This window comes from Aptenodytes patagonicus, chromosome 18, assembly GCF_965638725.1.
Source record: "Aptenodytes patagonicus chromosome 18, bAptPat1.pri.cur, whole genome shotgun sequence".
NCBI classification, from domain to species: domain Eukaryota; kingdom Metazoa; phylum Chordata; class Aves; order Sphenisciformes; family Spheniscidae; genus Aptenodytes; species Aptenodytes patagonicus.
In genome coordinates this window covers 11,723,103-11,747,529 of record NC_134966.1, presented here as the reverse complement: position 1 = coordinate 11,747,529, position 24,427 = coordinate 11,723,103, and the positions used below count along the sequence as shown (strand labels likewise).

The window sequence follows — 24,427 nt, the reverse complement described above, 5'->3', positions numbered from 1 at the left end:
ATTTCATGGAATTATGTAAGAAATGTCTGGATACAGTGAGCGCGGGGCCTCAAACATGTATATGATTTGTCAACAATCAAGTATTATATTAGATTTTATGAGACTTCATTAAAGGAGCTGTTGTAGGCACACTGTAGAACATCAGAAGAGACTTCACCAATAAACACAGAACTTCAAGCTTTGGAATGTAATAAATTTTAAGAGACTTCCTTCCTTTCATTATTTACTTTTACTTCACTTTTATAACAGTAGAGAGTTGTGTTTTATTAGTTCAAATTTCTTGATTCAGTTTTCCACAGGTCTATTTAAAAGCTACATTTTATCTTGGAGGATGTTTGGAGCATAGCAGAGGAAGTGCTGCCAGCAAATTCAATTAACTGGCATGGCTCACAAATCGCGTACGCGGTGTATTTTTTTCACAACTGCTATATAAATACAGCTGGGATTAATATTTGTCGCAACAAAGCCTTAACTTGAATCGTGTTGTGTTGTGTAATTAATGTTTGGGATCAGTGTTTATGTCTTATTTAGCTTTGTTTCATTATTTTAGTTACCTAGATAGTGAAGTATTCTCCTCTAGGTCTTTTCCTTTCCTTCAGAGTGCTTAATATTTGGCTTTGACCGCTAGAGAGCAGCTGCTCTTCTTTGCAAGAATTGAATTTCTGTCAGTTCTTTCATGCATCATGTGTTTGGAACTGTAAGTGGATCAAGTTGTTCATCTCAGCAGGGAGACTCTAAAGCCAATCCATTATACTTTTTTTTTCTTTTTTTTTTTTTTCCTTTTCCTTCCCTGGGAGGATGGGGAGATTCTGGGAGTGTGTCTCCCCACTGGTCTCAGTCTAAATACATGCATTTATGATCTGAGAAACTAAAAATGTCTTCAACAGTTTCATGATCATAAACGGCTGTTATGTCAGACTATTCTGCCAGTTTTGCTACTTAATGTGAACAGTGAGCAATTCATGCACTGCTGAATAGACACAAAATATACTTTGCTAAATTAAATCTATCTATATTCAATAGTGAGGAAAAACATCTTCTGTGTGATGCATTCGCCATCAAGTAATTAATCCAGTAGAAAATTTTTAAAGCTGTTTTTCCCCTCTCCTTGAACAGCTTTTTTAATCAAGTAAAACAATGCCATGAAGTCCTATGATTATTTTAGAGCTTCAGGTTGTGAGTTGTGCTTGAGTTTCATGATAGTCATGTTGCTACCTAAACTGCTGATCTCAGGAACCTAGAATGAACTCTTCATTAATTACTAGGTCCTAGGATCCAAACGAACATAGGCTATAGTGAAATGTCTTTCCAGTTAACATTTGTGTCAAAGGAGCTGGATAGCATTGAGACAATTCCAGCAGAATCAGATTAAGTCATTTCTTTGCCCTGGTTTACCTCAGCAGTACCTGCTAGCAGTCAGACTTCCTGAACTGTTCAGATCAGGTCCCAGAAAATCAAGGTGTGTACTACTGCGTTACTGATTAACTATTCAAAATGTGAAAACTGTCCCTCCTTCACCTTCTGCTTCTGATATGTTGCTGAAAATCTGGCAGCATGAGAACACCCTGGGAAGTAACTTTCCTTTTAAAATAGTCAATATTAAAAAAAGAGATTTATTAAGGACTGTGATTACAATAAGTGCATCTGCTGCTGACAAGTCTCCTACACCACCGTCTGTGTTGCAAGGAATAGCAAAGAGGGGGTAGTAATTTTTTTTTTTTGTGCAACCCTTATGGATTTTTCATGTATTTCCAAATAAGTGTCACTTCTAGTCTTAGTTGTAGTCAGAGCTTCATATTACAAGGAATAAAGCATAAGCTCGCTCTGTCAACTTGTAGTTTTTATTAAATGAAGCCCTGATGCAATGCAGTGTACTGCGCCAAAGAGATCTTGCATATCTGATGGCTCTGAGAGTATTGTAAATTTGCACTAGCCTATGAATATCTTAGGCTGTCAGTAATTTAGTTCTGTATGCTACTGTTGTCCATTCATTAACAAGTTACAAGTAGGAAGCCTATGTTACTGTTTTTCACTTAGTGGGAAATTAACTGCTTTCAGGACAGCAAGAACTACTAAACTACAGCTCTATAGCAGAACCATTTTCTTAAAGGTGAATCCATTTTTATTTCTTACACTGTGTTTGCAATAGAATGTTTCTTGCTTTATTCATGTTGACAACTGAAAAGCCTTGGACCTAATTAAAAGAATTTCCACTAGCACCTTTTACTGAACCATTTCATTATGCTGCATTGCACAGATTGCATTTTGAAACATGGTGATAGTTTAAATCTGACCTTTAAACCTGAACTGCCAGAAGTATAAAAATCTTCTTTAAAAACACTCTCAGGGTAGACTGCATGTATATGTGTCTGTTTGGCTAGAAATAATCTTCATATTGAGTGGTCACAGTCTCTTTTTTTTTTTTTAAGTATTACTGCCTCTTTAGGCAGGAAACAATCATAATTCTGCTTGTATAATCTAGTTTGTCTTATGTACTAATTTATTCCAGAGTAAACATGAATTTTTTTTTTTCTTACTTTGTTAGGCTCTTTAAATATCTTTTTAACTTTTTTTTTAAAAACTATGACATAGCTATTGCAATAGTCCTGATTGAAAGAGTAAAAGTGTGCATATATAAAATAGACATCCTACAGTGTTTGGTTTAGTCTTAGAAGAGAGCAAATGATCTGAAAGCTTAAGGGATTAGCAAAATACCTATCAATATTCTGCTTCTATACCAAATAGGGAAGCTGAAACACAGAAAGGCTGTGACTAGCCTTCTGAACTTTCAGTTTGTTGTAACACAAGGCATAGAGCCTTTTCCTTCTATATAGATGGCAAGTTCTTTATCTTCACATGAATGGTTAAAGAAAACCACATAAAACTGTTTGAGGTGGATTTGGAAGTTACTCAGAGCTATAGACATTTTATTTCCTTTTTAAGAACTACCTTTAAATGGTTTACATAAGTTAATATAGGAAATAAACGCATACTTCATCCCTACAGCATCAGACCCCTTCAAACATAGAGAAGTGTGCTGTTTGGGTTTGAAAATCTGATGAAGCTTTTACATTTTGAGAATAACAGAGCTCCTTGAGAGACATTATCTCAGTGAATAGGAGTGAGCTTATTTTATGGGTATGACAGACTAATCTGTTATCAGGTCTATGTTAATATGTGCTTATGGGCTCATTAATGCATGGACCATTGGCATAAGCCACATCATTCAGATTTATAAACAATACTGGACATGCTCTTGCTTATTTCTGTTATACTAAATAACTGTGATGAAATTTCTTCTACAACAGAATCTGTGGAAAATTTAAAAGGAAATGTCTTTGTAACTTTTGGTAAACACAAGTGCAAATACAACATCTAGTTTTAAAAGAAGAAAAAGTAGTGCACAGTATGGATTATGTATTTAACACCTATATAGCAAGATGAGGAGTCCCTCCCCAAATCTAAGGCTACTGAAGGAGGAAGTGAGGGATGTGCTTACAGGAGGGATAAAACTGAAGCACTCAAGAACAGTTGTTCAGCAAAATCAGCCTGCCATTTGCTACCAAGGCAGGCTTGGTAGCAAAACCCCGAGGCAGAAAAAACTCAACGCATCTGGTAGGATTTTGGAGATCTGGACGAGGCCAGAATAAGCTTTTGTTATGAGCTGGAGGATGGGGGGAAGGTCTTGAAAGTTAATTTGAACACTTGAACTATCAGCTTACATTTTATGAGGTATTATTCATACTCTCAGAAAACAGAGTTATGTTCACTACAACAGAATCTGCTTACTCTGTAAATAATATTCCTACATTTCTTGCATAGTGTGAAGTATATAGAGCCACCCCAATGGGGTTTTTCAGAGTAGCATTTGAAAAAGGAAGATTTGCTAGTTATTGATAGAATTATTTCTGTTAAATTCATAATATGGGTATTTATGGAGTCATTCATGTTCTTCTGCAAATCAAGTTGACTAGGGATTTCCTGGCTTTCTGCTTTCCTTCTGAAATTGTGGCTCCTTCCTGTCTTCTGCATAAGGTATCGCATCAAACTTGGGTTTTGCACATGACATGACCACATCCTCTAAAAGCACTAGTTGAATTTCTTTCAAGAATCAGTGCCCAGATTGTTGTTTTTGTATTGTGACATGTTCTGTGAGATCTGTCTCAAAAACTTACCTTGTCCTGGTTCTGTCTGCAACACCAAAAAATTGCTACTGGCATAACTATTTGTTAATGATTTAACATAACCTCTAACTGTTGCAGCACAGGCACAGCAAGCTTGATGTTAATCTTTGAAAGGTTTTTTTATCTCCTTTCCCAGCTTGTGTTTGGGAAGGAAAAACACTGTCACTAACAATAACATACAGATACACAACCTTACTTCAGTAGTTACTGAGCTCTAAGCACTAGAAAAGAGACATCAAACTAAGTCACAACCTTCTTGTGTGTGTGAGAAGTTGTGAAGCACAGAGAACAGTAATAGATAATCCTCTAAAACTTTAGCCCTTGGTATACACAGAAAACAAAGAATATTCAGGTAACCTGGATCATGGTAGTTTTAACTCTGCCTGCATAGAAATGTGCTTAGTTGGTATTTGCTAAGTTGTGATCGGTAAGTGTCTCTGTGTAAATGGTAAGGAGACCGTTAGGGCGGTGTTTGCCTAAAGTGCAGCTCTGTGAATCCTGAGGTAATTAAACACCTCCACAGTGGAAGGGAAAGGGCAGTGAGGGTTAAGAGAAGAGCCATCCTGTGCACAGGTGGTTTAGATCTCTCGAGAAACAGGAAGAAAAAAAACTTCAGTAGATATTGACCATTTTGAAGGACAGAATGTCATTGTTAATTTGAGACTTTTAAAAAAGCTGCAGGTTTTGTTTTCTGGATTGCCTTGGGTGTCTGTGGTGAGGCATTGGCAGGGAGGCTGCAGGGCCTCTGTGGGGAGAGGCCGGGGCGGCCAGTGCAGGACACAGCCAGCACCAGCCGGTTCCAGCCGGCTCTGCAGCAGACCCCGCCCGGCACAGCTGAGCCTGTCAGCAAAGCTGGCGGTGCCTCTGTGAAAGCATATGTAAGAAAGGGCAAAATGCCACACGGCAGAGTGAGGAGTGAGTAAAAGTGTGAGGAGGAAGGCGTGGCAGAGAAGAACTGTTACGGACTGACCGCGACCCCCTTTGCCATCGCCCTGCGCCGCTCAGGGAGGAGGTAGAGGAGTTGGGAATGGAAGGGGGAAGTTGAGCTGAGACAAAGGCTGGGAGGGGGGGGAAGGTGTTTTAGTTTCCATCTTTGTTTCTCACCATCCAACTCTATTTTAATTGGCAATAAATTAAATTAATTTTCCTAAGTCGAGTCTGTTTTGCCCGTGATGCTAATTGGTAAGTGATCTCCCTGTCTTTATCTCAGCCCACGAGCTTTTTCTTCGTGTTTTCTCCCCGAGTCCTGCTGAGGAGGGGGAGTGAGAGAGCGGCTGGGTGGGTGTCTGGGAGCCAGCCAAGGGAACCCACCATATGCATAAATAAAACTCTAATTTTGTTATTTTCCATTAAGTCTCTGAAATACAAGGGAATATAATCTTAAAAGAAAAAGAAAACTTGTATTTGTGGCAAACAAAGTTTTCAGACTTACAGAATTTGTTCTTAGCCTTGGTGGTGATGGATGGCCTGATTATGCAGAACAGTTTCTCTATTAGTCTGATGTTTGAATTAATTTAGCTGAAATACTTTCATTGATTCTAATAAAGAATGACGCAGAACTTCATGGACTACCTTTAAAAGAGTACTCAACAGCATGTTAACGGAGGGAAGGTTGAAATGAAGCTTTTATTTTCCTATTGGTTTCTGAATAGAATCCAATCATATCTTAGAGAAGCAAAACAGCTTGAAAAGTAATGCTTTTAGAACTGAAAAATTCCACTCTGAATTCACAATGTCACTTTTTGTCATAACTGCTGCTGTGGTTAGCACATTTTTCATTTAGCTGTGCCCCAATGTGTTAAGCTTTGTTTGTGATATGAGAGTGATCTAGACCTGTTGTGTTATTTCAGGTTTCTGCACTGAAGAACAGATTAAAGAAAGTCTCTACGACCACTGGAGATGGTGTTGCAAGAGCATTTCTAAAAGCACAAGCATCTTTCTTTGGGAGCTACAGAAACGCCCTGAAAATTGAACCTGTAAGTAGGAAGTTAGTAGGCATAAGACGTAAATCTGCAGCTGTGGTGAGGAAAAAAGCTAACAAGAATTCAAAGTGTAGTATAACCTACTTTTACTAAGGTCAGCATTGTGGCTCTTTGGCTGACTAGTACTGAAAACAGTGTTCTAGTCTCCAGAAAAGAAAGAGGTGCAAAAAGCATGATCAATCACACGGGGAGAAAACTTCTTATGGAAAGGTATGAGTGTTGCTTGTTTTTGAAGACAGTTAAGTTAGAAGAGAGATGATAAAGTATAAATTAATGATCATAGGAGGCTAGTGCAGAGTTGACCATTTTCTCTCACTGCAAAACCTGGGTATTCATTGTATTATTTTTAAAGGTAGTAAAAGATACACTTTTTACACAATATATGCTTAACCGTGAAACATGCAAATTTATGTAATCATGGAGTTTAAGAACATAATTAATAAAGAAATTGTGCTTTTACAGAAATATGAAGAATGTCTGGAGTTGTAACTATTGACGATAAATGTTCTGTTAGGGAAATTCAATCTCTTGCTTCTGGTTCAGAGCTAATCTCTATTTAGCAACGATTAAGTGCCATCTGAGTGGGGGAAGGATTTTTCTGTACTTGGTCTTGGATTTTATTGCTTCTAGTGAGGCATCTGTTCCTGGCTTACTGCAAGTAGCTTCATGGACTTCAATACAAATCAGTCCAGCCAAATTAATGTATTTCCACATGTTTTGTGACACTCTGGTTTTGCTACCGTATACTTAGGGGGTTCCTTTTAAAGGGTGTACATTTTGCTGATAGACAGCTAGAGACAAGGTAAATAGTATGAGGAACATTCAGGTATAATTCATGAGATATGTCCCAGAAATATGGGGGATGAAAAGTACTAACTGCAGTGATCCACAGAATATTTCCAAAATATTCTATGTTCCCTATTTCTGAAGCAGGGGAAACTAACACATGTGCAAGTCAAATGCAGTGATAAATCTCAATGCGGTGTTCACAGGCTCATTTGAACTACTGTTGTTCAGACATATGGCTGCTTAACAAGAAGATACTCTGTAGAGGACAAAACATACTTTTGTCTTAATACCTTCTTCTCTCATCTGCAAGCATTTGGAGGCAGAACGGAAAAATTGGTGGTAGCAATGGAGAGCTTGAATACCACTGGGAGATGCTAAGATGAGTTCTGAGTGTAAGCGGGGAGGCTAAATGAGTGGAGTGAGAATGAAGGCTTACTAGTAGAGAAAAGGTGTTGTATTTTGCATTTTCCTGCTCTGTGAAGATTAATGAATAGATCTGGCGTGCAGACAAGTAATAAATCTAATTTTAATCATGATGTTAAAGGAAAAGACTGGGAGTTGGACTACAGGCATAGTGTTTATTGAGGTTGAGGATGTTTCAGTAACTAAAGTCTCTTCAGTACTATACTTTGTCTTACTTGATATTTTTAAAGCCAGAAGGAAAAAATAGCTCAGTCTGCATTTTAAACAGTCCCGTTACCACCATCCAATAAGCATCATTCCAACAATTCATATTCAGGGCTCAAAAACGACTTTTGAAGTCAGCATGAGTCCTTCCACATCTTACTGGGGGAATCCATGTGTCGTGTGTGTGGAAAAAATAAATTGTATTGACTTGTGTATGTATGTCTGGGTGTAAGTATTGGGCTTTTAAAGCATCTAAAGTGAAATAATGGGAGGTATTTAAAATGTTGTCCATACAAATAACAAAAACGAAACCAGCAAGGCACTCGGGCTGTAAGCCTCCTTTATCCATGTCGGGGAGACACTGACTTCCCTTCATCCATGCAGGCTTCCTTGTTCTCCGATGCTCCTCCCAGTAGTTGCCAGGCAACTCTGGGAATATTGGTGTATGCTTTGCCTGGATGTGTGTGTGAGATTAACTAGTTAAGGGATTTATGAAGAAAAATAATTTAAATTGCTTTTCTGGAAATACCATCTGGTATTTTGAAGGCTGAATGTTAAAGATGAACATTCGAAATCAGTTGACAATGGCACACCCCTAGAAAGTGCAACTTCGAGGGACAGCTAACCTGAGGAAGTAGAAGAAATTGTTTGGTTTGCTTATCATTCCATCAAAGAAAACTTGTAAACATAATTGCACAAATATGTCATAAAATCCAGTTTTAATAATCAGGAAGTGGAAATTTTCAGGGCTTTCTTTCCCACATCCTTTTATAAATTAAAAATTTAATTTCTGATTATACATTTCGGTATTACGCTTTAGATAAAGGAAGTTTGCAAGCGTTTCATGTGCTGAACATGTCAGAGTCAAATGACCTGCGTTCTGTTTCCAGTTTTGCCACAGACATCCTGTGAGGTATTGGACAGGTCATACAACTACTTTATACTTCTCTTCTGTTTTAGAATATGCCAACAGTAAATGCAGTTACTGAGAGACTCTTGTTACTGTTAGGAACATCGCACTTAAAAATTAGTTCAAAACCCTTGGAAAACCTGATCTTAAGAAGATGCAGCAAAACTCCACACAACAGTGTGTAATGAGTAGAACAATTAGGGAATGTACTTGCTAGGTTCACAGAAGAAAATGGGATTGTAATTTAATAACAAGGCATCTAAACTGGCAATTAGTAAGGCATCTTGCAATTTAAAGCCCTGTGTTTCTCTCTTGTGCTGTACTTCGAATGCTGCACTTGAAATAGTCTTCTGTACTCTCACATAATTCCATCTTCTACACAGCAATTATGTTCATTATTATTTCCTGTCAGCTGATTAGCTCAGTTTGCTGAGTTTGTGGATTATGTACTGACAGGTGTTCAAAGTGGTCATGATACACATCTTCTCATATAAATACGGAATGATGGGAGTTGAATAGTGGAAAAATATTAAAGTGTATGCAGCAGTTCTTTAATTGCTCTCCATTGATGTATCAGAATCCACAAAGACCACAGTGGCTGTCATAATTTGCTTTAAAATTTTAATGTCAGTTTGGAAAAAATTATTTTGAAACTGTTACTGGTGTAACAGTTACAAATAAAACCCTTTTGATGTGTCCAAGACAAATAGAAAAGTAAATGGAAGAAATAGCTTCTAGGAAAAGAACATGTTTTCAAATACCTCCGTTGTGGTTTTTTTTCTCTTATCACCTTCACATGTCGTAAATATGGGGCATAAGCAATACCGAACATGATGTGGTTCTTTGCTTTTGATCCATAACTCAAGAAATCTGACTGTTCATTTAAAATCATTGATAATTAGGAAATAAGTTCAAAGAAGCAGCAGCTTTTCCTCCTTTCATAGTTTTTGTCTCAGAATACAATTTAATTTCATAGACCATCTCATCTGGTATGAGTTGACTTTTCGGGATAAATGGTGTGAAGCTGTTTTTCATTATTCTGTGTAGGCCCAGAATGTGTCACAGAGCAGATTTTGAATTCACATTATACTTAAGCATAGTAAGAGCTCTTAATTCTGTTCAGAAGCTTTTACTCTAAAGACACAAGGTTATGTAATGTATATACGAACCAGTATACTGACAATGAGTTACTGTTGCCGTAAACTTTCTGAGGCCTTCAGTAACTAGAACTTTTGCATGAAAAAACATATCCAGATAATACAGTCTGCAAGTCTAATCATAAGATTTATGTAACAAAATAACTCATTCAGTTATGTTTCCTACTGTGTATATGTCTTTTCTGTAGTTGTACTAGGCCAGATTTTAAGTATGGAAGAATATCTGTTACATATGATGTACTTACAGTCTCCACAAACCTCTGTGCTATTAAGTACAGTAAAACACATTAGAAGCAGTGTGTTTACTTGGCTGTATTGAGGCAGATTGTTATCTTTACGAATATTACTTAAATTTTTAACAGTGACACCAAAGTGAGCATTTTGTTCACTTGAATTACTTTTTTCTAAATTCCTGATTTTTTGCTGTTTGCAGAGGGAATGTTTTTATCATCTTCTAAATATTTAATTCACAAAATTAGGTCATCTTCAACAGAAATAGCTGTAGAATTACTACGTGTGTGTAAAGGTGGTTTGTAGTACTTAATAGTTGTGTGTATATTGGTAAGGGGGGGGGAGCGAGACTCACATTTTCTGCATCAAAGGTGTTGACCGTGCACTTTCTTCTGCTGACACCTAGTGGTTAGAGACAACATTTAATTGGTTTTCTTTCACAGACAATCTTTGTTAAGAAACAAACATCCTAACACCTGTGAGTAAAGGTAAGCTCACGGTGCAGGTTGACCGAAAGCAGTAGCGTGTAGGGTATGAGATGATGATGTGTTGGTTTCAGGTCTGGGATGCTGGTACAGCTAGCCTAAGCCATCTGGCTGCTTTTTCACCAAGCTTGGGTATGGTAGTTTAACAGCAGGCTCCAAGTTTGACGTACAGTCTTCTCAAATGACAAGCTTTCTGTCTCTTCTCTGGATACGTGGTCACTCCAGTGAGCTTTGCAAAGGGAATTGTGTATGTTTAATACAACATTTTCTAGCTTGACAGATTTGAAAAGCTTGGTTACTTGCACTTTGCTTTAAAATCTGTATGTTCTGAACCGGTATTTCTATTTCCACGTCTTGGTTCCTCTTGTCTGTATTTCATTGCTATAAATACAGTGTAAGGTGAAAATTTCTGTGCTTATTTTTCTTTTGCAGTGCTGCTACTTTTTCTATGGATAATTAAGGGGGATAATTTTAATGCTCATAACCCAAAGAGATATCAGTATCTAAGTGCTTCTGCAGGTAGTTTTCTCCTTAACTTTGCTGTTTTATGTTGATAACTTCTTACATGCAGGCACTGTGAAATTTGGTGTCTCTTACACAGCACAGTATACGTGGTATACTGAGGTGAGAGGTATATGTAACGCAATGTGAGCTGAAGTAGCCTGTTTTATTTCTGATACGCCACTGAAGAGACATGTCTGCGCATGAGATTCTGGTGTTTGTCTGGATTTGAATCAAGATGTCCTGGTTTGTTTTCAAACGGCTGATTCAGTTATTAAGAATTTATTAATCTAGTTATTAGGGTGATAAACTCTGCATTCTTTGTAAAATGGTTTCTTGTGTGTATCGTCATATTACATAAATCTAGACCTTTCTCTCATTTGTAAAATCTACGTACACCTAGTTTTGGTGGATTGTGAATATGCTAGATAGTGATAATTTCTGTATTTTATACTGGATTTGTACAGTTGCAACACCTGTGAGTATTTCCAGTATGTGCCAGTCTGTGGCAACGACGTCTCTGATTTGTGGCAATGTCTCTGAGGAGGTGAAACAATTAATATAGTTGCATTACTTGTAGCAAGAACTATATTCCTTATTATTTGGCTCATACTGTCTTCTTGAGGTCTTCCCAGCAAAATCTTTCATTGCTTTGCTCTCCTTGAGAGGCCCTTCTCTCTGTGAATGAATTGGAACGAAGTAATAAGGGTGCTGTGATCTCTGTCCAGTGCTAAGGGGGTGTTGCTGGTTACTTCTTAAGTATCAAATTTTGCACTGTTTCTAAACAAATTAAATCTCAAAATAGTGGGGGGAAGAGGGTAAAGGGAGCTGTGATGGTATTAAAAGTGTAATTAAATTGTTTGTGAGGACATTTTGAAATCAATGTCGAAATGAAAAAAATACAGAATAAATATGGTTTTATTTTTATAATCTTATTATTGATTAATACTTTATTGAGGGATTTTTTAATTATTTTTTTTAATTGAAAATTTGCTTTCAGTCCTGGCAAGGCATGGCCAGTAACTTTCGCTATTTGCAGAGTCCTTGAAAATAGTGTTGTTCTGTTTTGTGATGTTTCCCACAAGAATGAAACTGTCTACCGCCATCTCAAACTGAGGAAATATGTTGTTGTAGTTGAAAACATCCACTGTTTTTCAACTACATTTAAAACATATGGAATAGTAGTTGGGAGCTTACTGAAGCTTTAAGATGCTAATAATGAAACATAACCATTTTAGGTAACTACTGGTACTGCAGTGATTGCGATAGTGGATAGTACTTTTAGTAAACTGTTGTATTATGTACCATTATCATATTGTAAAAATTTCTACATAACCTACATCTTTCAGATTGAACTAGGATCATAAATAGTTACTGGTACTAACTTGAAGGTGTTGAAAATTACTAATAGTAAGTGAATCCCTTCAATGAAGCATCAATTAATTTCTTTTATGTCTTCATGATTAGTTATTCAACCTTATTCAGGTTTATTAGCCTGAGCAACCATTAGTTGTGTAACTGGATAATTTCTGATTAACTTTAATGGTTATGAATTGATTTGGTTTAAATTAAACCTAAATATTCTTTAGATGCATCCACTTAAGAGTAAACAGAAAATATCGGAGGCAGAGTCAATGTACTTTTCTACTTCCACAGTTTTTATGCGCTTTCATTGGTGAAGTTACTTGCTAATTTGTGGACAACAATGTGTTTAAGATGTTACAAAATGTTTTCTAATCTTAATATGAAACTACTTATTGAAACTCATATATGTATTATATATTCCAGTTTTCAAACAGCTTTAGCTGAACTATGCTGGATGGATGTATATAGGTTTTTATGTATACATTGCTGCCTTAGTTCTGTTGTCCTGTCCAAGCCTGATAATTTATATTTGGATTCTAAATAGAGAAGACAAGATACTACCATTTTTCATAACTGTAACTTTGATACAAATTTTCTCTTAATATGATGCAATTTGAGCAACAGTGGGGAAAAAAGCCATTATGAATAGAAGGAAATAAAAAGTTAACTTTTCTTTTTCAACATAACATTCAATTCAACTTAAGGAAATAACATAATAAGTGTTTTCAGTTTGTGGTTTTGTCATAGTTCTGGAACCGTATAGGTTCATCTGGGGGAAGTGTAGGACATTATACTTTCATAAGGGGTGTATAATTTAAAAAAAAGTGTCTCCTTTATTGTACTTCCAACTTTTTTTTTTTCTTGAAAAAAGTGAAAAACTTTCCTGCCTTCGTGCAGGAGTGTAAAGACATTTCTGGAGAATTGTTTTATCCCCTTGTTCTCTTTTGACAGTTTCTATTATCCCTTCTAATAAAGATAGCACTCGTTCGATTATCCATGCTGCAGCTGCATGTCTATGCTACTGTCTGTCCATACCTTCTGGAGACACTGGTGTTGAGCACTGCACTCTCCTTTGGGGTTAGCTGGCCATTGAGTCCTTCGGTGTCTGTAGGGGACGCAGCCTACCTGATCCCACTTAAATCAAGTACCAGCTGCAGCACTCAATCTGTAAGGAGGAAGCATGAGGATGCTCTCCACTTCTTTTTTCCAACATTGTATTGATGTTAAAGATCTTGCAATGCAGTATACTTAAGATGTGTTGCTGCCTTATATATTGTTAGTAGATACTAGTTTTGATTCCATCCCTGTTAAGAATTCCTTCCTCAGAATCGGGGCCGCTGTATTATCAGTATCATGGTATGGATCTTGCCATACACTTGATCATGTTATGCTGCTGAGATACTGTACAACTGAACTCTAGAAACTTTAATGTTTCTGAGTAAATTTATTCTGAATTTTAACCTTGGGACATGTGATCACTTTCAAATGAGATGTAAAAGTTCCCCAAAATTTTTTAGGAAATGAGGTGCAACTTAGCAGTTAAAAGGCGTTTTTAAAAAACGTGGACCTGCATTCTGGACAGGACACAGCTTGACAAGCATCCATTAAAAATTAATGTTGTAATTTCCTGTATTCGTTGTAACCTCTTACTAGAGAATCTGCCTTAACAGCTGTTACTATTCTTGGTATCAATACACTGGTGCAGCCACTGAATTGCCATCTTACTTCTCCAAAAGTAAATATTTTTTCACAAATCCACTTGCACAGTTGCAATTTCCTACTATCCCAGTTTATTATGTTTAACATCTCATCAATCTTGGTAGAGTTGTTCCTCGTGTGAGCTCTGAATGGGTTCAGACTACCTATTATCCAGGGCAGTACTGTAGCTAACTCTAATGGACTAAAGTATTGATGTTGCTCTGGCATCATATATTTGCTGGCCAAGAACTGTGCACTTTTTAAGAAAGCTGTTGCTCTTTACCTCTGTTTAAGTTCATGGCCAAGGAAGGTAAAGGTTAGGATTAGTCCCATAGATATTTAGGTCTTCTACAACAGTGGGAGTTTCAAAGTGTTTTAAGAGGACAGTTTACTTATCCATTTTAGGTTTTTACACCACTAAGGATTTTTGCTTTACGGATTCATAAGTAATACCATGATACCAGTAACACAAATTGACGCATTTCTCAGGAAGATATTAAAGCAGCAGTGTGATGGCATGCCATAAGGCCACTGTATTAATTATTTTATATCAATCCCTTGCCCAGACTAACACTATAAATTCCTTTAACAGTTCCAGATCCCTGAGATCTGAGTGGGACAGAAGTCAGAAGAGAAGAGTAGATGATGTGTGGTGCAGAGTAAAAAAGCAAATACCAGATGAGTCCAAAAGGAAATTTTGTTGGAATATGTGTGCAGTAACATAAAAAAAGTGCATGTTACATACTGGTGCATAATTCATTTTGAAAAGGCTTTGTAGCATTCAATGCTTTATCTACTATGAAGTATGATTGTTGCCATGGTGAATTATTTTTTAAGTTATTCAGTGGAAGAGTAAATAGTTGTTTCCAACTCCCAGTAATTGCCACATCCCAGCCACTTCCTCTAGATAGCCATCTTTTGCATAGCTCTTTTTTTCTGCATGTATATTTTAAAGGTATGCGTTGTATACAGAGTAGATCCTTCCCTTTCACCAGAGTTGTCTCGATAGGTCAGGGTTTTAGGAGTTTTTGTCCATATATAGAAAAAATGAAGAAGGAAGATCACTAATGCTTATATTACATGTGCACAAACTTGTTAAAAAAAAACCCAAAACTGTAGGGGAAACAGTGAGCAGAAGCATATAAAATAAAGCTTTTTGTTTCACTAGCAATTTTGTTGTGCTCCTTTTAAAGTTAGTGCTGATGTATATTTAATAGGAATTTTCTCCCACCCATCTTTACTTTTTTCCTGTTCAGTTGCTGTTAACTCTCAAATATATACCTGTATAGACAGTCTAGTAGTGCCTAAATGATGGTAATTTCTAAATTTCATCCTGATGACTTTACTGACAGATAGGAGTAGACAGTGACAGTGGCATTGACAGTGACAGTGTGTAAAACCTGATGTTTGTATGATAAAAATGCAGATAAACTGAATTTCTGTATATTCTGGAACTGAAACTTAAGACTGTTTTTTTTCCTAGTATGAAGATTCTGTGTTTTGTGGCATTTTGAAGACCCTAGTTTTTGACAATTTCACTTAGAAGCTACCTGTAACTATTGTTATGTTTTACCATTTATGGAAAGTATTCTAGAAGACATACTACCCAGAATTCAAAATCACTGACTAAAAAAGATCTATTGGGGAAAGACAGTTTTGTTTGTTTGTTTTCTGTGTGGTTTTTGTTTTCATTTCAATCCTGTTGCTGTGTTTCGTCTCAGAGTGTTACCGTTCCTATAGACAAGTTTCAGCTTTTGCTTTTGCTGTTTTAAACCTTAAAATTGGCTCTTTTTCTAACAAGCATTTACTGTTCTTCAAAATACATTTCATATTCTACATCTAAGTCTGTTGAGATATACATGTTAATGAAACTGAAAAGACATTCTCTTTAATCTCTTATAGCAACCTATTATATAGTAAATAGAATTGTTTTGTAATTTCCAAACTGTTACAAGATACTGTGTTGTATAATTCTGTATGCCACGTGGGGGATGGGAACTAAGATTCTGAAGGAAAGGTAATAAAAAAATAATATTTGAGAAAGTTAGCATGAACCTCTACTGAATATGGCATTTCTGCCGTAAAAGATGCAGTGAAACTTTCCTGTCCATCATATGTGTTAAAGTAAAAAAAAAAAAAAAAAAAAACCAAACACCCAAAAAACCCAAACCACCACCAAAAAACCAAAACAAAAACCAACCAACCAACCAACCAAAATCCCCCCAAAAACCCAAAAAACAGCATGGCAATGGTTTTGTACTTCATCTAGAAACATTGCCCAAAGTAAGGGATCATGTGCTCTGCATCTTGTAGTGCACTAACAGCAATAGTAGATGAAATGTTAAGTTCCTTTGAATGTGGTTTTCAGAATGCTGATGTTCACAGGATTGCTCTTGAGATTGTTAATGTTTACCTGTTTCATGCTGACATTTAAGGTTTTGTGGTATCTTAGTTTGTTGGAAGCTGTGAGCAAGCTGAAGAGAAGTATCTTGTGTTTCATTGTATAAGTAACTTTGCAGCCTCCGTAGAAATTATATGTTCAGCCATCAGACTGGATAGGGTCATTCTGTGTATCTTCTGTGTTGGTGCTGCAGAAATAAAAGTAGCTTTGTTCAAAAGCCTCTAAATCTTCCTGTTACCAGGGAAGGTTGTACAGTGAGGAGCAGCTCCGTGATACTTCAGCCTTACTGTGGAAGGATTTGTACATTCAACTGATAAATTATTCGTCTGTGCCTTTCGCACCTGATTCTCTGTTTTTTGTGCTATTTTATACACTTGTTTTTGTTTCTTCTCAATTTGTTTCAAGCCTTTGTTTGTGTGTTTTAGACTGACTTTTGGACTGTGTTTTTATTGTGTTTTCTCCTGATACTTTAGTTATAATTGAGAGTGCACAGCCTCAGCAAGCAATGAAGCAGTGTGCGGATGCCGCCATGCAGGAAAAGTTGAAGATATTTCCTGAACTAATAAAGCGCAGGGGACTTAGAGTAGAACAATGAAGCAAGTAAACAAACACCAAGCATAAAATAACATGACCGTTGAATTCAGCTTCTGTGTAAGGCACTCAGTGACTGTGTGTTTTTTAAAGGAGCTGTAAATAAGTTGCATTTGATATTAGGGGGAAAAAACCCAAAACAACACAGTCGTCTGCCCCCCCCCCCCCCCCCCCCCCCCAACCAACCAACAAAAAAAACCAACCCAAAAAAACCCTCTAAAAAACCCCACCCCAAAAGATGGTTCCAGCAGGTAGGGAAAGAGTGAAATTTACATTCTCACTAGTATGAGCAGCTGTACAATTGAACAGAAAGTATTACTTCCCTTCAAAGAAGATAGTAGAAGAGATTTTGACATTTGGATTTCTAGAGTAGACTTCAGTAGCAGGCACACTTGATGAAATAATGATAAAAATTAGAATATTTAATCAGTTTAGGAACAAACTAGTAGAGCTTCATAATAGAAAAATCATGCCACTCTGGTCTTTCACCATGCATATTATAGACTGTGATTTAATTGGAGCATACAGTTTGTACTCTCATAGTACAAAAAGAGTAAAGTGAAAGGGAGTAAATCAAAATTATTTGTAATGATTTGCACAGATAGGTGATAGAGCTCATACAATGAAAGCCTAAAATGCTATAGGCTTAAAGACAGAATGAGGCATTTGTATGCATGACATAATTGACAGTTCAGTTTGATTGCTTTCCATGGTAGACAGCATAGGAGACCTGCTATCATTCGGAGTTGTACTTTTCTTCAGAATCACATATTCACAGATATTTTGATACTGCCCGGGGCTTAGCAAAATCAATGTGAGTGTAGCTTCAGTAATGTGCTTGCTGTCATCTTGATTCTTCGGTCCTGGGGAGGGATGGGGGTGCTGCTTGCCTGGGTATTCGTGTTGTACTTCTTACTTGCTTAAGGCTTCTGGAAATGGAAAATATGGAAGGGGACTAAGCCCCTTCTCTGGTTGGCTCTTGCATATCATCAGAGAATTGGGCAACTTGTTTTCACAAATATGTTGATTTTGGTATGGGCAGAGCATTAGTGAAAGATAAATCCTGGCTCGTGACCAAAATGCTATATAGGCAAAAATTAATTTAGCATAGAGGACCATCTTTTTTTTTCTTTCCTCTGTTTTGGGGGGTGCAAAAATGTAAACTCTGCGGAGGGCTGATAAATGCATTGTTCTTTAAAACACACACTACTTGTCTAGTAAAACAACAAATGAAAAGATTCTGTCTTTTCTTATCTTTTTCTAATTTAATTCATTGTTTTCTGTTCCTTTCATTCAATGAGTAGCAGCTTTTGGCAATGACAGATATTCTATTGTGACTGAAATATGCATTTTGTATGTCATAACTTTACTTGGTATTGAAATAAACTATGTATGTACAGCATGCAAGATTTATGCAGAACACAGCTGGAGGTATTCTGCTCAGAATTCCTATGGTTTAAAATGTCTCTTTCAAGTTTGAAAATGTGTTGTGAAGTAGATACCATTATGATAATTGGAAGTTCAGCTTCTCTGTCTTGCTCTATTTTTTTTTTTAATACAATTAACACATCACACACACTTCACCTGGTCTCTCCTCATTTACCTCTGACACTTCCTTGATATTTATTTAGACACATGTGGTGTCTTCGCTTTGAACTCAATAGTTGGTATATTCACTAGATTATTTTTTTTAATAAACATTTTTCTCGTTTAGAGCTATACAATTAGTTTGCATTGTTAGAGAAAAGTATACATATTGATGTCAATTTAAGTCTTTTACTTATTTGTTAGATGATCAGGACATAAATTGTATAAAGATTGTAGAGAAAACTGTGTTTACTCTCAAATCAAAATACCTGCTGAGAAGTTGCAGAAGCAGCTCATTTTATTATAGTTCTCGCGAGGGAACAGTACAGAGAAGATATGTGAAAAGCTATCTAGAGAAAAAATTTTTAAAAATATGAATAATACATTTAATTTGAAATTGTTATATTTTCTTTAAGGTATCATAAACATGAAGCACAGAACTCAATGATTTGTTTGAATTAAGCTTTATTCTGTCAGATTTGGCAGCAATGCTTTTATTTCTGAAAACAAAAGAAAGACAGTAAGTTTGTTTTAAAAATAAAACCAAATTCTTAAACTGGACTTACAAAAACTTTGCCAACAGTATTTTATTTTCTTAAATAATGTACGTAGTGTGTTGTGGTATGTAACATGTATATAACTATTAGCAACCTAACGTCAATATCCTCCAGAAGACAACTAGAAATTATCTGAAATAGTTTTTATAATTTTGGAAAAAAAAGGAAGTCTCTTTGACAGATCAAATTTTAGTGATACCACAGGAGAAAAAAATATGAAAATATCATAATACTGTATTTCATTTGTGGAAATTAGGTTTGGATTTTTCTTTTTGTTTTCTTTTTCCATTTTATTTTAGTTTTAAGAACACTCCTAAGGCTTGGAGGTTTAATAAGGAATAAATCTTAAGCTTGATCCTCATGATAAAGCAGAAAATTATCCTGGATAACTTCATTAATTTTAGCTGCAGTTTGCACTGAACTGGGGCTATGGTTTTGTAGAGTTCCTGTTCACTGTCCATTCCTGTGATAGCTGTTTTCTGTAATATTTTCAGTAACTGTATTACTGAAGATGTCTGATATTTGTAAATTAGTTTATTACAGGAGAAAGGTGTCATCTACTGAATAAGAATTCATTTTCTTTGTTTTAAAATTGAATTGATCAATGCCAAGCTTTTCAGGTCCAAGATTCCAAGGTTTTCATATGAAAATTAAAAGCTGTTTAGAAAAAAATGGAAAGTAAGCTGTGCCCTTGAATCAGTTTTATATAAAGCGTGATTTTTATTCTTACAAAAGGTTTGTCTCTGAGTTCTCATGCATTGCAGAGAGTCTTCCTTGTTTCCTGCAGCACCAGTTAGTTATGAAATGGAAATCCACACGATGTGAAGGGTTTTGAAAGGTTGTCCACAACAAAGGAAGTGTGGTTGTGACAAAATATAAAAATGAGGTGTGTTTGGTTACTTCACCGTAGTCATCACCATGGAGAGATCCATTGTTCTACAGTTGCATCTTTGCTGGGTTGCTTAGGGAAGGGCATGATGCAGAAACCATTAGAATAGGGCATTTATAATGGACACCTATATCACAATAATGCAAAAGGAAATCAGTGTTTTCTTTTGAGATACCTTTGACTTGGACTTCCAATTTTCAAAATGCACATTTAAAATTACCTCTCTATAAAACTACTTGGAAGAGTATTTTTTTATTTCCTTTTTTTAAATGAAATCATTCTGTAATAAAATATTTCAAGTACTGGCTAAGCTGTAAAGCTTAGGGCTGATAAACAAAGCATCTGAAGCCAAATGGCCCCTTAGCTAACCCCAATTAAAATAAAGATTTCATTGCGCTCTGTCCTGACAGAGAGGGAACATATTGTTGCCTTTAAGGGAGTTTGGTTTAGTTAATGAAAGAATTTATTTCATTTTTTCAAATACAGAACCTAATTAAATAAGTTTCAACTTGACTTGTAGTTGAGGACATTTTAACTCCTTAAAGGTTACTTTTGTGTCCAAGCATAGCTCTCTTTTGAATAATTTCTGATGCAGTATTTAGTTTTGTGATTTATATAATAAGAAATTTTATAGCAGATCTTGTGTGAGTAACTATATGCCTGTTTCATATATACATACATATATGTTGTTCATTCTAAAAGTGTAAAACGTGTTATTGATGTTACGCTCTTCAAGCATCCTATTTGGCATTAAGTATTACTCAGAGCTAATAACTTATACTAGATTCTTAAAAGTAATGTGGAAATGAAGGTGGCATGGTGTTGCTCTGAATGCACTTTAAAAGCTGTAAATTATATATGTACATTGCTTACTCCTGCTGTTCAGTGAAGAGGAAGATAAATCAGAGAATTATTTTTGGTGAAGCTCTCCAAGCAGTAGTTAAAATCTGTATCTCTAGAACATTTTTTCTTAGAGAGGATTAATGGTGAAAATGAAAGCAATTTGTAAGGATTACAAATGTGATTAGTTTGCCTTTCTTCAGGATCTGTCTGTGCTTGTATAGTTAAAGTTCATCCCCCGTTTGTCAACTAATAGTTTAGTACATATTCTCCATGAAGAATATATGAAAAATAAAGAACACTTCTATCTGAAGATGCTTTCTTCTTACATACAAGAACATTTTATACTTAACACTTGAAGGCAGTCAAAGAATGGGAATTCTGTCACTTACCTTAGTTTCTTGCCTAAAATTTAAAAAAATGTTACATGGCTGCTGTGTCTCTGGTAATAAAAGTCATATGAGATGTGTTACAGTCTCTATTGAATGATAGTGAATAATGCTGTTAGGCTGTGTTGTTTATACTTTGTCAATGTAGTAAGTGTAATTAAAAGCACCTAACCAGCATTATTCAGAAAGTGGTGGGTTCTTTTAAATTACTTGTGACAGAAGCGCAATCTAATCGAGGAAGTTCATGCTTAAGGTAAATAATTTTTAGTTGTAACAGGTATGTAAATATTTTCCCCAAACGTATCTATGAAGCTATAAATACATACTGTTTTGGAGCAGTGGCTTTTCAATTAATAGGGAGGACTTCTTGCTCAGAATTTTAAAAACATACGTATGTTGCATCCCCTCATTTGGGGATTTTAAGCTAATGTTTGGAATATCCGTTCTCTTCCAAATGTCACTTAATCATGTGTTCTCCTTTACATGTTGAATAAATTGTGTTCCAGCTCTCTTAAAATGAGTTTCCAGGGAGAGCAAAGAAGCTGTCTCCAATAAAGAGCTGTTGATTTCCCTAAGTCGAAGTCATTCCCAAGGCTTTTGACTACTTTTGCTTCGGGTCTGTGTGATGCCAGATTTGATTGTTACCTTCAGCTATGGAGGTAAATGATATTCAAAGAATTTCTACCTGTGTGAGGAAATAAATTAATGTTATTTGCAGATAAGTCACAAAATACTTAATGGTTTGGGAGGGGCTTGCAGGGGCTTTTTAATTGAAAAAGGGTGTTCTTTGTGGGTGTGAACATGAATGAAATTAAGGACTAGATGGTACTGGAGCCCTAAAAATCTCTTACTTATTTGGCATATGTTACAGATCTTGAGATAACTGAAATGCAGTGCTGTTCTTTTCTCTTCTGTGAATTTCTGCAGATCATTATAATTAAGATGCATTTCAGAAATCTCAAGAATAGTTGCCAAACATAACCAAAAATAAAGCATCGCATCTAGCCAAAGTTCTAGATATCCTCACTCTGCCCTAAAGCTCCGTTTCCCATCCATTATCTTGTCATAGCTTATTGTGCTCAATTTTAATTAAATTTTAATAGCAGTTTTGCAGTCATAACTGACATGAAAGTTTTCCAAAGACTATTATACCCGCAGGATATTTCCCTTATGTGTTTTTCTTGTTTCTTGTTTTTCATCTTGTCCAAATTCTGTTCTTTGGAAAAGTCTTTGGTGATGGAGAGCATGAAACAGAAAATGGAGAAAATGGTACAGTGACTTGACTGACAAGTATCAGTTTACAACCAGAAATAATCAGTTGCATTTTGTATTCTTTGGGAACATTGATTCTAATAGTCATATAAGAAGTCTTAAAAATGGATATATTTGATAAGGATCTTGGGTTTTATTTAATTTTACTTATGCTCAGTGTAGTGTACGCACTGAGTATTCTACATTTAGGTTTCAACATACAGATGCTGAATCTTTAAATACAAAAGCTACTTTTGCAGTGCTGCAACCTGCAGTTCTTGCTTTTCTGCCTTTAAGGTTGTTGTATTCACAAATGTTACGCACAGCTTTTACTTTGATATCCCAGAGTCTGAAAAGTCACTTTTTATGCTTTAAAAAAAAAATTAAAATAATGTTGGATCATCAGTCCTTATTGCTGTATAGGAAGCCCTGTAATATAAATTGGTTGTCAAATCCCTAAGAAATAATGGATTAACCGGCTTGATCATAATGCCCTGTGCAGAAGCTGAAGTTTGCTGATGTCCCCAGCCTCTCTATTTAACGCAATTACAGATATGCATTCAGGACATTTGAGTGGATTGCATTTCATTAATATGATTTGAGCAGACAATACTAAGTTGCTGTTGGGCCCGCTCTGACAGCTAATTACTGAAATGAAGTGTGTACATGGCTAAGAAACAATGGAGCACTTGTCAGGAACATTAAAACAATGCAGAAATAGTGCCAAATCTTGGAATCGCTCCTCTGAACAGTTTTTCTTGTCTCTGCAGACCAGCCTGGGGACATATATGATTGTGGTGGTGAGTTGGACTTTAGGGAAACAAACTTTGTTACTGTTGACTAAAATGCAATATAGTTCTGTTTTGCCCTTTCCTCTGTTTAATTCAGCTGCTTGTATGTACTTACCCCAATTGCTAAACACACCTACCTCTTGCTTACATACATCATTTTTGCACATTTTCCCCCATAAAACATCTAATCTGGTTATTTGAATACCAGAGATACTGTGAATGTCAGGCAATTTTGTAGCATTATTTACAGGAAAAGGTCTCCCCGACAATTTGAAGGAAGACAACAGTGGCTTCTCATTGTCACTTCCAGTATAAAAAAAACAGGGCCAATCAAGTGAGGTTTCTAACAGTAAAGGTTCAAAATAAATGAGAAGGAGCTATTAGTATTGATACTAATATTATTGTATTAGTACAGTAGGTATTAATCCTGCCAAGCACTTTATCAAATGATACTGAGGAAGTTTGTATTGGTTTTGGGGGAGATCGAAGAGATACTTGGGAGAGGCCTCTGTTCGGGTTTATTTAATACACAAGCAATAGCAGACTCAGTAAATTTCTTGAGATTAAGATCTTGGTCTGATAGAGTCTGACGGGAGAAATAACATTCAGGCTTTCTACCTTCCTGGTCTTTCCTGAACATCTGCTTATGACTACATTGGAGACAGAACACCAGGCAGATGGACTTTTCATGTGATCAGTTATGGCCCTTGTGTTCTAAAACTGTGGTTTTTCAACTCTTCTCATGTCATTTATTTTTTTCTTTATCCTATATTTGGGTAACAACCACTGGAAATGAGATGTTGCTAGAGATGTAACTTGTCATAAAGTGAAGTAAAAAAGAAAAAGCAAGAACTTGTTTCAGATGCTGAGTGGACAAGGCTCTCCCCATCCCATCTCCATTTCAGGCATTCTGAGGTACTTTGGTAAGTTGTCTTTCAGAAGAGATGATGTTTCTGTTTAAGAAATTGTGCTACACCTTTGGTGTTGAGTACTTTTTATACCCATCTGAAAACTTCTTGTGCACGTGTCCTACAGTAGAAGAAGCTAAAGCTACAGTGTGTTCAATACTGGGGAAGGAGGCTTATCTTAAGGCTTTTGTAAAAACCTGTATTACCCAATGTGTTTTTGTCTTTATGATACATCTGTAGAATTATTAAAAATAATATGATGCTGGCGACAAAGCATTTTTATCATCCAATTCA

At 36.1% G+C, this 24,427-nt stretch overlaps 1 protein-coding gene across 6 annotated transcripts in view; it reads left to right on the top strand.

The window, feature by feature from the left end:
• Positions 1-24,427, top strand: part of DENND1A (DENN domain containing 1A) — a 219,984-nt gene that overhangs the window by 131,966 nt on the left and 63,591 nt on the right. For all 6 annotated transcript variants that reach the window (XM_076355228.1, XM_076355226.1, XM_076355227.1 and 3 more), the window contains one exon: positions 6,035-6,160. In XM_076355228.1, the coding sequence (XP_076211343.1) occupies positions 6,035-6,160 (126 nt within the window). The remainder of the gene's footprint in view (positions 1-6,034; positions 6,161-24,427) is intronic.